This window comes from Cryptomeria japonica, chromosome 6 (assembly GCF_030272615.1).
Source record: "Cryptomeria japonica chromosome 6, Sugi_1.0, whole genome shotgun sequence".
Lineage (NCBI taxonomy): Eukaryota > Viridiplantae > Streptophyta > Pinopsida > Cupressales > Cupressaceae > Cryptomeria > Cryptomeria japonica.
In genome coordinates this window covers 495186001-495201857 of record NC_081410.1, presented here as the reverse complement: position 1 = coordinate 495201857, position 15857 = coordinate 495186001, and the positions used below count along the sequence as shown (strand labels likewise).

Here is a 15857-nt window from a genome sequence, read left to right as displayed (position 1 = left end):
CCTAGAAGTCAAACTCATGGCTACACGAAGGTAAGCTCTGAAATGCCAGATAGTGTGCTCTAACTACTAGAGAAACCCAGAAAGATGACAATCTTGAATAACTACCACCACACAAATACTCTCCTCACCACAACTGCATGACATTGCTACTGAACACAAATTACAGTCCCCACAAACCAGAACTAGAAAAAACAAACCAACCCAGAAAGATGACAATCTTGAATAACTACCACCACACAAATACTCTCCTCACCACAACTGCATGACATTGCTACTGAACACAAATTACAGTCCCCACAAACCAGAACTAGAAAAAACAAACCAACCCACCCACCCACACAATGCAGTACCAGTCTACAATCAGTCAGCAAGGATTGCATGACAGACCAACCAAACAAGCTCCTCCCAGCCTATAAAACTCCAATTCCCTCAGCCCAAACTCACTCAGAAAGACACAACAATGGAGATCACACAAACTCTGGTGGAGGAAGTTCCCGGATTCATCCAAGTCTGCGCCGACGGCTTCGTCGTCCGCTTCGACCACAAACTGACGCCGCCCTCGGCCTCGCCCGACCCAGTCGACGGAGTCAGATCGAAGGACCTCACAATCGATTCAACCAGAGGCCTCTGGGCCAGAATTTTTCTCCCTGCCGTAGTAGAGGCAGAGAAACTTCCCCTGCTCATCTACTTCCATGGAGGAGGCTTCTGCATCGGTTCAACAGCCTGGGCCTCATACCATGAATTCCTCTCTGGGCTTGCGAATCGGGCCAGAGTGGTGGTCGTTTCAGTCGATTACCGCCTTGCACCAGAGCACCGCCTACCAGTGGCCTATGACGATTGCTTCGACGCCCTCTGTTGGGTCTTCAAATTCGCCCAAGATGACACCTTTAAGGATCCTTTGAAGACCCAAGATGACGCCTTTAAGGATCCCTGGCTCGGAACCCATGTAGATTATGGCCACTGTTTCTTGGCTGGTGAAAGCGCCGGTGGGAACATTGTGCATACGGTCGGTTTGAAGGCCGCGGGCAGAGCAGACCTGAAGATAAGGGGACTGGTTGTTCTGCAGCCTTACTTCGGGAGCCAAGAAAGAATTGAGTGTGAGAAGAAGGTCGAGGGTGAATTTTCTACTGATGATTCAATGGCCTTGGAGTTCAATGACACTTTTTGGCGCATGGCCCTTCCACAGGGCAGTAACCGGGACTATCCTGCATGTAATCCTGAGGCACCCGGGGCAGTCAATTTGTCTGAGGTTTATCTGCCCCCTGTTCTTGTGACTGTGGCTGGTCTGGATCTGCTCAAGACCCGGGGAGTCATGTATTATGAGCTTCTCAAGAGGTCTGGGAAAGAGGCTGAGTTTATGGACGCTCAGGGCCAGATTCATGCTTATCACCTTTTTCACCCCCGGTCTGAGGCTGCGATTGTTCTGCAGGATCGCATTTCTGAGTTCATCCATCGTTTTTGATGTGTGAGCAGAGTAAGATTCGGGTGTTCTGAGTTATTTTCTGGGTGGGTTCAGTTTGTTGTGATAAAGAGAGAATTTTATTTGAAGTTTTTATGTTTTTGTTTGCTTTAGATTATTATTAATATTAATACTTCAGTGGCTTTTGAACCGGGATTGTAATGCCTTTCTCATTTATCAACTATGCTCAATTTAATACCAGACTGGCAATTGTAGGCAGATATGTTTATAAGGTAGTTTGATTATTATTTTATCAAAATCATATATATATTAAATGTGAATATATCTTTGAGTAAGAAGCGGATTGAAATGCAGATCGTAGTCGTTTCATAAGCTATTTTTAGTCTTGAAAGTTCTATCTATGTCTGCAATGCCGGGGTCAATTTCTTTGGATGATATCAGAGGAAATTATAAATAACTCTTTTCATATTTTATATTTAGGTGGCCAGTATTTTCATATTTTATATGTAGGTGGCCACTATTGTAGAATTACTGAATAGAACTCCTATTCCCCACGAACAATCTTGAGAGAAATTTTTTTTCATGAATTATAAAATGGTTTCATATTATACATATATGTTTGTATATATAAAAAAATGGAATGTATTGAACAAAATTAAAAATAATTTTTTTTGTATATTGTATTTATATAGCCACTATTGTAGATTTGCAAATAGAACTATTGATATAGATTCAATAAAACAATTTGAAATTAAAAATGTATGGATTATAAAATGGTTTTGTATATATGGATATGTATAAATTTAAAACTAGAATATATATATATATATATATAAAATACATCGAGAGATATCTTTTTCGAGGTGCCTATTTTTTAGTCAATGTTTTTACATAAAAGTGCAATAGGGGCCTCAAAAAGGATATCTCTTGGTGTGTGTGTGTGTGTGTAGTAGTAGTAGCAATTGCGACACAACATGGAAGACATATAATAAAGTTATAATATTAAATATTATATAATTAAATATAACATTAATGCATTTATATCTTACAATAAAATTGACCTAAAACTTAACATAAAGAAAAGTCTCCAAACAAATTCTTCCCATGCCTCTTAAAATAAAACCCTAACTCTACTTTTAATATGACAATAATTCAACACTAAATTTAACTCTAAATCTATTTCTCTATATAATCCAAACCTTAATTCTACTTGTAATGCTAACCCAATTGAAACATAATTATAAGACTAACCCCAAATTAAACCCTAACCATTTTCCTAATTGAACCCTAATGCAAACATTATTTGAACACTAACTATAATTTATCGTCAACTCGTACAACTCTAATTGAACCCTAACCTTGTTGCTAATTGGATTATAGTGCTCAAGCTAACATTAATTGAACCCTAATCTTAGATTTTATTAAACGCTGAGATTTTAACCCTTCATAAACCCTAACCCAATTTTAAAGGTAACCTTTATCTTAGCCCTAATTGAACACCAATTCTAACACTAACTAAGCTATTTTTTTCTAATTAAACCCTAACCTTAATTAAACCTTTACACTAACCTTATTTGAACTCTAACCATTATTTAAACCTAACCATAAATTAAATATTTCTCCTACAATCCTAATAGAACCCAATTTTTAACACTAATTGAACCTTGACCCTAACCATAACCCTAATTAAACCTCAATCTTAAATTTAATAAAATTCAAAGATTTTAATCCTTACTAGATCCTAAACCAAATTAAAAAGTAACATTAAAATTGACCCTAATTGAACCCTAAACCTTATCTAACCTTAGCCCTAATATTATTTAAATTCTAATTATAAGTTATCGCTAACCCTAAATCTTCTCTAATTGAACTCTAATCCTACACCTAATTGGAGCATAGTCCTTACACTAACCCTAATTCAACCATAATCTTAAATTTAGTTACACCCCAAGATTTTAACCCTTATTAAACCATAACCCAAATTGAAATCTACCCTTAAACTAACCCTATTTGAGAACCAACCCTAACCCTATCTAAACCATTTTCCCCTAATTTAACCCTAACTTAACCTTAACCCCAATCTTAATTAAACCCATGACCCTAACCATATTTAAATCGTAATCATAGTTTTAACCCTAACCATAACCTTAATTCAAATATTTCTCTTATAACTCTGATTGTAACCTAATCCTAATTGAATAGTAATCCCAACTATGATTTAACATGAACCCTAATCTTAGGTAATTTTGGTTCATAGCCCTAACTATAATCCTAGGTAATTTTGGTTCATAGCCCTAACTATAATCCTAGGTAATTTTGGTTTATATTTTTGTGTGAGTGTTTTTAGTTCAAAGAAAATAGTCCACTCTCAAAGCTTGTGGTATGTAAGGAATATGGATGACAGTGTGATATGATTATTTTTGTATGGTTATTATACTATTTTTTTTGTAATGAATGAGAAAGATTCTTTTTGGTTTATATTTATATCCTCTTTATATGTAGACTTCCTAATTTTGTCAGGCAGTTGTTTACAAAATTATTGGTGATCATTTTTACCTTTTGCAATATTTATGGCTTGTGCACCTTGATATGCATTCTTAAATATTTTACAAGTGTTTTCTTATAATGGATAACTTCACTAATCCTATGAAATATTATTTGATAAACTACTCTTTAAATAAATTAATAAGAGTTCGTTATATTCTTTTAGATTTGATTTATACCCTTTTCTTTAATGATCACTTAATCTTTTAAATGTATTTCTTATTTATTGGTTTTATATATTTTAATTATATAATTTTAAAAAAATCTTTAGATTTCAATAGGTTTTACATCATGATACATTAATATGTAAAATTGTCCCTTTCAAAGATAGAAATTTTAACTTATCAAACATTATATTTTTTTAATCATATTTATCATAAAATTAATAAATTGCACTTTGAATAAAAAAGAAGTGTTCATTGTATTCTTTTAGATTTTTTTTATACTCTTTTATTTATTGAAGACTTAATTACTTAAATGTTTTTATATTTATTGATTTTATATATTTTAATTATATAGTTTTTATAAATATATAGATTTCAATAAGGTTTACATTGTAATAGATTATTATGTAAAATTTTCCCTTTCATTGATAGAAATTAACTTGTCAAACATTACACCTTTGATCATATTTACCATAAAAATGACCCAAAACTTAAGATAAAACAATGTTTACAAACAAATGAGGATGCTCCTCATGCCTCTTATAAAATATTTAGATTTCAATCTAGGTTTTACATATAATTTTAAATAGAAAACTTTATAATTCATCTCAATACACTTTAAATAAATAAATTAACAAGGACTCATTGCATTATTTTAGATTTTCTCTATTGATTTCATATATTTTAATTATATAAATTTTATAAAATATTTATATTTTTAATAGGGTTTACATCATAATCTATTAATATGTAAAATTTTGCCTTTCAAATTAACTTACCAAACATTACAAATTTAAATAATATTTACCATAAAATAGACCTAATACTTAACATAAAACAATGTTTGCAAACAAATGCCGCCCATGCCAATTAAAATGAAACCACCATATGTTAAAAATAATAATTAAAAATTTTGTTATCTTAATGGTGGTGAACTTTCATACAATTTGAAATAAGAAACCTTATAATTAATCTTGATAGACTTTAAAATAATTAATTAACAAGGGGTATTGTTTTACATTTTCCTTATACTCTTTTCTTTATTGATCACTTAATGTTTTAAATGCATTTTATATTTATTAATTTTATATATATTAATTATATTATTTTTTATAAGATATTTAGATTTCAATAGGGTTTACATTGTAATACATTAATATGTAAAATTGTTCCTTTCAAAGTTAGAAATTAACTTATGCAATATTACCCATTTCTCCTATCATATTTACCACTAGCGTACCTTTATTTTAAAAAATCTAAGTAAGATATGTCGAGAGATATCAAATTATATGAAAATATTTAATATTTATAAATAATAATAAAGATTTTATTAGTAATGAGTTTGAAGTGAAATGGTTGAATAGATCATTTAGAGTATTTGAAAGAAATTCTAGAATGTAATGCACAATATAGATGAACAAAATCAATATATCTATCACTGTACATTTTGATAATTCTAATAATATTTTTTTTTTGTTTTAAAGCAATTATGACTTTGAAAATTTGAAACATGCATAGATAAATTTTGAGGTGTTATGGAGAAAACTAATATTGTACTTGTTATGTGTATGTATTAAACAATTTAGACATTACATAAAATAGTAGATTTTCGGACAAAATCTGAATTATGTATTAATAAATAGATACATAAAATTATAAGTAGTATTCAATTACATTTTGTTTGGATAATTTTGAATAAATAGTAAAAGAAATAGACTGACTTTGATCAAATTATTTGTCACAATATAAGTCATTAATAAAAGTAAAAAATTAGGCAAAATAAAAGATATTGGAACAAAATTTCAATTGTTAACTAATTAGTGAAGAATTTATTATTGCACAATACTATAAATAGTATTGCATTATATTCTTTTCGACAGTTTCTTCAAAAGTTGTAAATTTTGCAGCTTGTATCCCATGAGCACGAGAGCTTATTAGTTTTAGTTGTTCTTTTTTAAGCAAAGATGGCAAGCCACCATATAATATATAATAAGATTTACAACACTAGTTCAGGGAGCATACCGGGAGGAAAGAACTAGCAAGAAAACCTCTGGTTGTAGCTCAAGTACGTACAATATACAATTTGTGTTTCCTTTCTGGCTAAAAAGCCAACAGCGACTACCCTAAAACAACACTAACCTATGATCTAGGAACAAAATTATGGTTGATTAACAAGAACAAAAAAGGTCGTAGCAATACAAAATTATGGCCAGTAATGAGAACAAAATAGGCCATATCAGTTGACAGGGTAAAATGCATATTCCAAAAATGTATGCACGTTCTGACACGTGAAGATGAATACAAAGTACGTCAAATTTTGAAGTTAATTGTTTTGGATTACACCTCCATATCCTGGGCATCAACCTCATTCTCGTCCTGATGTTCTTCTAAATCTGAAACATTGTTCAGTGGAGGAGAGAGATGAGAGGGGGTTGTGTTGAGATCTTGTTGTAGGTAACCCAATCGCACTTGAGAGCCCTGTCTAGCATGGTGTTCTTGCCCCTGAACTGGTCGGATGGGAACATCGACTGGAAACATATGTTCATGACCCAAAATAATGAGAATTGCATGCACTTGACGCTGGAATTTTTCCTTCAAATCTTGCCCTAGGACTCGACCATGTCTTCCCAAGACCTGCTGCATGAATCTGCAATCATGTATCTCAAGAGTATATTTAATACTATCATAAACTGAATTGAAAACATGACCATTAATTGGGCCTACCCTTTCCAGAGATCATACTTCTACATTGCCAACTTAAGTTTTTCCCCTGGTATAAACTCTTGATGGACAACTCTGGTTGCAATGATATCTAGTTGAAAAGGGGACTGTGTAAGATCTAGGGCATTTGAGAAAAATATTGAAAGAAGTTGAGAGGGAAACAACACTCTCCTTGTCTGTGGATAAAGCACCTCATCCCCAATTATGCACTTTACACTCCTTTTAAACTGCATACATTGAGTTCTGAAGATTTGTTGTAGCTTCTCATCACTAACATGATGTTCAATTGGTTGCTCTTAGCTATCAACTGATAGAAAAACTCTATAATTTCTAGGTAAATAGTCCATTGCAAGGTAGGGGTTGGCAATATTGAGCTCACTTGTTTTTGTGGAGGAAGAGTTATTCTGAATGGCATCAACCTTGGGAGTTTTACAATTCTGGATATTTTGAAGCCCTTGTAACTACTAATAAATTGAAAACCTGGAGGGAAAGAGTAAGCACTCATGCCAATTTATTGGATGACTGAAGCTACAATGGCATGAAATATATTTCACATACCATTAAACCTTGAAGCATGTAAGATTAATGATGATGGCTTGTGAATGCATCAATTAAAATCTCACACATTGTGTTATTAAGATTACAAGGGAGATACTCCTTAAATGAAATGATAGGGGAAGTAAATCTGCATGTGTAAGGTCAATTAGCACTAATTCCTTGTGAATTGAGTGATAAGTAAAAATTTTTCGATAATGTGTACCCTTTACCAATCAAGTTGGAATATCATTTTTAATCGTATTTAAAACATTTGGCCATTTATCTAAGCTAAGTCCCAAAATCAATGAGTCTAGTTCTACCTTGTCACACCCAAGATTAGCTAATAAGTTTGTGACATTGTTGCCCTCTCTATAAACATGCGAGATATAAATATTATCAAAAGAGTCGAGGAGGTTCCATATTTGTGTAAGGACATATTTGATTTGCCAATTAAAGGCTTGTCTGCTCTTACATGAGTTTATGATTAGATTTGAAACTCCCTCCACGTGAACATTAGAAAGGCCCATTTTTTCACCATGACTAAGCCCGCTAGGAGAGCATGTGCTTCTGTTGTGTTATTGGTACCTGGAGGGAGAGATGCATATTTGAATTATTTTATATTTCCCATGTGATCTCTTATGCAAATTCCAAGGCCCGATTTACCTGGATTGCCACGAGAGCAACCGTCAAAGTTAATCTTCACAAAGTTCACATCTGGGGGTTGCCATTTAATGCAAGTTTTGTCAATTTTATGCTTGATTTCTATAGAGGAACCATTTGGAAATGGAATTGAAATTTGTTTCCAGCTATTTAGAAGCCATCCCATGAAGAAAAGAGAGAAAAGCAAGTGAAGTACTTTTGAATGTGGGCATTTACCAATTCAGAGATGGATTTTTTAATACCTTCTAAAACCTTATGAATGGGAGAGATCTCTTTTCTAAATATACGTTTATTTTGTTCCCACCAAATAGATTAACTAATAGTAGATGGGATAATTTTCCAAATACAGGAAAACAGTGAGCTATGATAAAATGTTGGCCAGGACTGGAACAAATCCCAGATGGTGCAAGGAAGTGGCATGGGAAGATCTAACTTATTCATGACAAAATGCCAACAGTGTTGAGCAAACATACATTGCACAAACAGGTGATCAACATCCTCAAATTCCTTCCCACATAGAACACATTGGAATGGTTGGGAAATCTAAATCTTAGCCAATTTATCACTAGTCAGAATCTTCTTTTGCATGACTAGCCATGAAAAACAGCCTACCTTAGGTAGTATTGCACTATTCCAGCAGAAGGAGTGTGCTCTTTCTTCATGATGATGAATATCCATATGATCCAATGCCTTATATCCATGTTTTACTGAATAAATACCATCTTTGGATGGAGCCCAAACAATTGAATCTTCTTTACTGGAAAGAAATATAATCCTTTGAGATAGAATTTGTTGGAGAAAAAAATTTTGATTGGGGTGAATGGGGCATTCTGACAACTCTTTCCAAATAGCCCTTTTTGATACTATTTCAACTGCAGAGATATAATGGACTGTTCTATGTCCCCATAAGTTGGCGAGGATGAGAATTGCTTCCTAGAGAGACTGATTATACTTGAGAGGAGGGAATCCATTCCAAGAGTCCTCCCAAAATTGAACTGACTCACCATTGTGAACTTGCCAAGTGATAAATTTAGTAACCACATCTCTGGATGAAATCATGAAATTCGACATGGATGATCCAATGGGCAGGTCTGAGATAGTGAATATTCTCAATGGATTTGGGGAGTCTAGATCTTTTTCTTGCATTATTTGGCACCATGTTGCATCAAATTTGGAATACATCTTCCATACCAATTTTCCTCCCAATGCTATGTTTCTTTTAGACAAATCATGCAGCCCTACCCCCCCATTTTGTTTTCACATGCCATGTTTTGCAATGACTTCAGAGGTATCTTTTTCTCTTCTAATAGGTTTCCCTTCCATAAAAATTTCCTAAAATTTTTCTCAATTTGATTGATCACAATCTTGGGTGCTTTGAGAAAAGAGATATAATAGTTAGGGATCAATGTGAGGACAATTTCAATAAGAAGAATACGACTAGAGAGTGATAGCCATCTGGCTTTCCAAGTTGAAAATCTACTTTTAATCCTTTCAATAGCATTATTCCAGAAGAGAGTTTTGCTGGAACCCATAAAAAAAGGAATTCCTAAATACATGGAAGGAAGTTCTTCTAATTTGAAGTCTAGTGTTTTAATGATTTTCCTTGTGATAACAACATTTGTATTGAATACGTATACTTTAGATTTATGGGCATTGATTCTCAAACCTGAACCTGAACTATATATATCCAAGATTTTTTTATTTGTTTGGCTTCTTAGAAGGCGGAATGTCCAAAAAGAAGAGTATCATCAACAAATAAGGTATGAGTGATTGCAATTGATGTTCTTGGAATTTGAATACCCTTCCATTGTCCTAGTTCATTACTATCTTTGATCATTCTACTAAAGGCCTCTTCCATGATGATGAAGAGGAAAGGCCAAAGGGAGTCTCCTTGTCTCACTCCCTAAGTCGCAACAAAAAAAACTAATGGCATTCCATTGATGATAATTGACAAGAAAGCTCCTGAAATGCATGACTTTATCCATTTGTGCCATCTATCTAAAAATCCAAACCTACTAAGAACTTGTAGGAGAAATGACCAATCAACCTTATCATATGCTTTCATCGTGTCTAGTTTGACAATGAAAGATGGGATTTGGAAAGTATGAATTGAGTGTAAGGTTTCATTGGCAACTAAGGCCCCTTCCATTGTCTCTCTTCCTGGTACAAAACCCCCTGCTCCAGAGAGACTATTCTTGGTATTAGATGTTGCAACCTCAAATAGATAGCTTTTGTAATCACTTTGTAAATTGTGTTACAGAGAGAAATTGGCCTAAAGTTTGCAAAAAAAATTGGATCTTTGATCTTTGAAATAATTGCAATGTTGGTAACATTAAAAAATTTCAGAATAGATGAGCTTCTCCTTGATTCCTCTAATGTTGTCAACAAGTCAAATCCAATAACATCCCATCATTTTTGAAAGAACAGAGCAGTGAAACCGTCAGGGCCAAGAGCTTTGTCAGGAGGTAAGGATAACACTACACTATGAATCTCATCCAAAGTAAAGGGTTGCATAAGATCATAGTTATCTTGGGTAGTTACAAGTTTCAGGATAGCATCTAATAATTCTTTTTGATGACTCGCATCAGAGGGAGGGGAAGCAGGTGGTGCCAATAGATTTTTGAAGAACTTAACTCCCTCCTCTCAAATTTCCTCAGATTTAGTCAAATTTAATCCTGAGACTGCATCATTAATGGAGAAAATTATTGTTGCAGCGCACTTGACTTTGGCAGATGCATGGAAGAACTTAGTGTTTCTATCTCCCTCTCTTAGCCATAGTTCACGTGATTTTTGTCTCCAATAAATTTATTTTCTCCTACATAGTTCTTCCCATGAGGACTGCAGAGTTCTTTGTTTTTCAAAGGTGTGGGGATCTAGACCATTCAATATGATATGGTCTTGAATTTATGTTAATTCTTTATACAGTTGTTTTCTCGACAAAAATATTCTTGAAGACTTGAATGTTCCATATTTTGATTTGGGATTTGATGTACTGCATTTTCATGTGAAATTGGAACATTTTAGTACCTTTATGGAAAGGGGGATAGACAGTTGTTGTGAGAAGTCAAATTCCTTCATATGTTCTTGTGGAGGTCGAGCTGGTATAGAACTCACTAATTTTAAAGGTAATTGGTTTTCTGGCATTGAAATTAGTCCAAGTTCTTCATCACCTATATTTTTCACTGAATGCAATTCCAAATCTTTCACATTATCTAGAGTTTGATCCTTCACTGTGGCTAAGATGCCATGATGCAAATCCTAATCTTTCCCATTTTATAGAATTTGATCCTTCAATGTGGCTAATATGTCATGATGATGGCCAAATAGAGAATGTTGAAGATTACATTACGTGTTTGAGATAACAGTATTGTGACAAAATTTTGGGTTATTATCCTCATAATATACCTCCTCCCTTGTCTCATCAATAAGATTGGAAGCTACAGAAAATAAAAATTCCTTCAGTTGTTGAACTTATTCATTGCATTAATTTGTTATTGATCTCCTCACTTTTTTCTATTTCAGTATCATTTAAGTCCTTTGACTCAAATGAATGGGTAGAAAGAAGTGTGTTTGTGATGGAGTCTTGAGACTCAATGTCATTCAACTCATTTGACTTAACTAAAACATTATGAAGCTATAACCTTGATATGGACTTTTTGTATCGGTGTTGTCAATCTCTATTATTTCTATTTCATTCTCATGATTTTTCGTTCCTTATAATGAAATATAAATAATTTATTTGTGCTATATCCTATGACAAATCAATGTAATGAAAAGTGATTTAAAAAATCACTAGAGTGCACAAGTATAGAATGAGGTTTTGAAAAAATCACTAATATGGTGTGATTGGCTACTACTCTGATGGCTAACTCCTTTGTTGCAAATGTGTAATTCTACAATTTTTTGAAAGTGAATTTGTTTTCTACAAAATATTGAATGTAATATATAAATGCAAGAATAAATGTTATATTGATAATTTAGATGTGATTGAGTCGAAAACAAATGTAAGATATACATAGAAACTTACATTTTTCTACTACTTTGTTTCTATGGCTAACTCCTCTACTACAACGTGTAATTCTACAATTTCGTGAAAGTGAATTTTCTTTTGCAGAATATTGAATGTAATGTGTGAATGAAACGAATGGATGTTATATAAAGAATTGAAGATGATATTATATTTAGAAAGTTTCAACTTTAAAATTCATTCATTTTTTTAATTTAAAAAAAAAAATTACACATTTATATACAAAATTGCAACTGTTATTTTTAGAGATGGAAACATTTGTAAATTGAAAATAGAAAGACTTAAAATTACAACTATTATTTTCAAGATGGAAATATTTGTAAATTGAAAATAAAAGGTTGCAACTATTTAATTCATTCATTTATTTTTTTTAAATAGAATGTTCTTGACTTTTAAATTCATTCATTTATTTTAATTTAAAAAATAGAAAGATGTAGAAAGTTGCAATTATTAAAAGTATCCATTTATTTTAATTTACTTTTTATTTTAAAACTTGCAACTATTTACTTTAGAATTATTTTAAAATTTGTAACTATTTCAATCACTTTCTCTTTTTTTCTTTTTTTTCTTTTTTTCTTTTTTTTTTCAAGTAAGTGCTATCAAGAGTGGGGATAGCGCCCTATATTAAGCTTTTTAATAAATATATACAAACAAAAATGTCAGTCACGTAGTTACAAAATACGGATGTATGAACATAGGTTGAATGCTTTAAAACCTTCCTATGGAAAGACAGCACCAGTAGTGGGTAGGCAGAAATAACAGTAGCAGAGGCCATATACATCTATTATGAGATAGTGATAACCTAGAAACATAAGAGCAGGTAAAACCATGTCCGTATTGGACTTTGATGCAAATGAAAGAATATTAATCACCCCCTCGGATTTCCTAGAATATGAGGGTCGCATATTCACCCAGACTGATGACGGTCGTGGTGGAATTGTCTAAGAACCACCATTCCTCGAAGTTTGTTAATCTCCTGAATGGGGCCATGTTTCCATTCAGAGCCACGCACCAAAATACCTCCCAGGCGTTCTCCCCGAATATCTTCATTCGCTCATTTTTTGTTGCCTTCTCAATCCTCCATTCCTTGGCCCTGCGTCTTTCACTGTCCTCTGAGTCCGAGCTCCCTTTCTCACTCGAGTCGTCTGTTTCCATACCGAAATCCGAGGGCAAATAGTATTTGGGCTGGAAATATGTTTTTAGAATACTTTCCATCACCTCTTCTTCAAGGCTAAGGATCGCGTTGGCAACTGAGTTTCCATTAAATGACTTGACAAAGTCATTTAACAGCTCAACCGACCGCTCCCTTGAGTCGATAATGTCCACCGATGGTAGAATAACTGCCTCATAAATGAAGGCATCACACCAATGCCTGTCAAAGTTCAGAGTAATACCCACCAACCCTTGTATAGCATCATACACATAATCCTTGGTAACAAACAAGTTTCGGAGCTGGGCTCTTAGATTTTTATCGCAGTTGACACAACTAATATCTCCAAAATGCACCATTACCTTCTTACTTTTGGCTTAGACAACTTAGAATGAGGGATGAAGACCTTTTATAAAGCCGGATATGTCTATATTTTCCTTCGCATACATTGTCTTTAAGAAATTTATTGAATATAGTCAGAGATAATGATGCGTTTATGCCGCTAATACAGAAGTATTGGAATTTACACCATTCCATATTTTTGCCAATATTAGGATTGGAACGACAGTTTCATCCTACCACGGTACTACGAACCAGGGCCGAAGTCTTATCTGGTGCCACCTATACCCTTAGCTCAGGTATTCATACCTCTACCATACAATTGTTATCTAATACCTTCGCATCAAGAATCCTACTTGATTTGATTGATTATATCTTCACATGCAGGATGTTGATCAAAGGTGATCATGTCGTCCCTGTACACAACTCCCAAGTTTGCAAGATAATCTGTCGTTCGATTCCCTTTGCGGTATGCAAGATTGATTTTGAAAGTGCCAATCTTTTCCAAGAGATAATTTATGCGGGGGAGCCATTTTCTTAGCTTCCAGCATTGGAAATTTGACTTAATGATGTCATTTATAATGATTTGAGATTCTCCCTCAATGATTACTCTCGAGATACCAATTTGCACACATAGATTTAATACAGCCTCTAAAGCTCTGATCTTTGCCTCATTGTTAGTGGCAAGTCCTAATCCACCATACACCCCATAGATAGGTTCACCAATATTATTTCTTATAATGGCACCAAAGTCGGAATCTCCAAGGTTCCCTTTACTTGCTCCGTCAAAGTTAAGTTTCATCCAATCCATTGGCGGGGCCTTCCATCTAATATTTTTCCTATCAATTTTTGCCTTGGTGGATGTGAGTACGGGTCTGGGGTCTTTGAGGAGCCAAAACGTTTCCATCCTATGGTCCCAATCGTTATAGTTTCTGATTTTTCTCTTAGCAGTTTTCCCATTTATCACTTCTTCTACCGCACTTTTGATATTATCAATTATTTTATTAACCGGAAGAAGAGCCTCTTTGAAGATCCTCCTATTCCTTTCTTTCCAAATGTGCCAAACAATCATCGAAGGTCTGACTAACCAGAGATCACTCCATCTCGAAGAGAGGGTACTAGGCCATGAAATTTATTTTATTTTATTTTAAATTTGTTGGGTGAAAATTTTGTAAACTAGTGAAGGTTCACAAAATGTGTGTTTCACAATAGCACACAAAACGATATCTCTCAAAAGGCAAGATATAATTCCTCCTAATTACAAGGGAAGGATCCCCCTTGCTACTGAAACTATTTTGTATTTTTCCTACCTACTAACTTGACACTAATCCAAGGTACAATAACAACTTGGTTCTCTTTTTTCAAAACCAGTTATATCCAATTATTTTTTAAGAATAGACTTTCCCTTAACTTAAATAACTTTGAAAACTTGTAGTAATATTATACTAACTAATTTGGAAAGTAAAGTGTCTGTGAAAGAACAAATCCTTATATTACTTCCATTTTCTCAAAAATGACCTAGGGATGATAATTTGCACACTTCAGAACTCAAATATTCTTTCTATGTACTAAGATTCCAATCTACCACTATAACCCAAATATATTCGACCAACTCAAAGACTCACAAATATATTAAAAGATATTCTATTCTAGCCAAATAGTCTATATAGCACAAAGACTCTACTTTCTATCCTTCAAATACAACTTTTGGAGATGACTTGTATAAGCTCAAAGACTTAAAGCAATTTCTTCTCAACTAATTCCCAATTTCTAAATTTTCAAAGTAACTCAAAGATTACTTGTAAACACTCAAAAGGTATTCAATGTTCAACACCAATAACTATAACCAACTTTAATCATTCAAGAACATATGATACCAATGACATAAGAACATTCATATCACATAAAAGATTGAACTCAAAACAAATTTTGAATGCCAAGCTCTACTCTTTCTTGATTAAATTGTAATTTTATAAAATGAACACAAATTCTCAATTTTCTCTTCACTTTGGCAGAGTTTTCTTGCATAAACAAAGATGGAAAAAAGATCCTTATTACAATAATAACCCTCATATATATAGAAGAGAGGTGCAACATGAAAATAGGAAATTATAACTAATTCTAAGACTAAGTCAAAAGTAGAGCTCAAATTGACTTGGGACTTGTGCACTCAACAGGTGCACAAGAGCAAATACAAAAAGACACCTGACGTGTCAATGGGCAAAATGAAAAGCCACTAGAAAAACATGAAAATGACTAAGTGTCATTTTCCCTTAAGATGAATATCGCTTCTAA

At 33.4% G+C, this 15857-nt stretch overlaps 1 protein-coding gene across 1 annotated transcript; it reads left to right on the top strand.

The window, feature by feature from the left end:
* Positions 1–425: 425 nt before the first annotated feature.
* Positions 426–1609, top strand: LOC131052874 (probable carboxylesterase 17). Its single transcript, XM_057987518.2, has one exon. The coding sequence runs from the start codon at positions 461–463 to the stop codon at positions 1460–1462; it is 1002 nt and encodes a 333-aa protein (XP_057843501.1). The 5' UTR covers positions 426–460; the 3' UTR covers positions 1463–1609.
* Positions 1610–15857: the final 14248 nt, after the last annotated feature.

Excerpts from the sequence above, each read along its gene's own strand:
- LOC131052874 (XM_057987518.2), top strand. The coding sequence starts at position 461 with ATGGAGATCACACAAACTCTGGTGGAGGAAGTTCCCGGATTCATCCAA.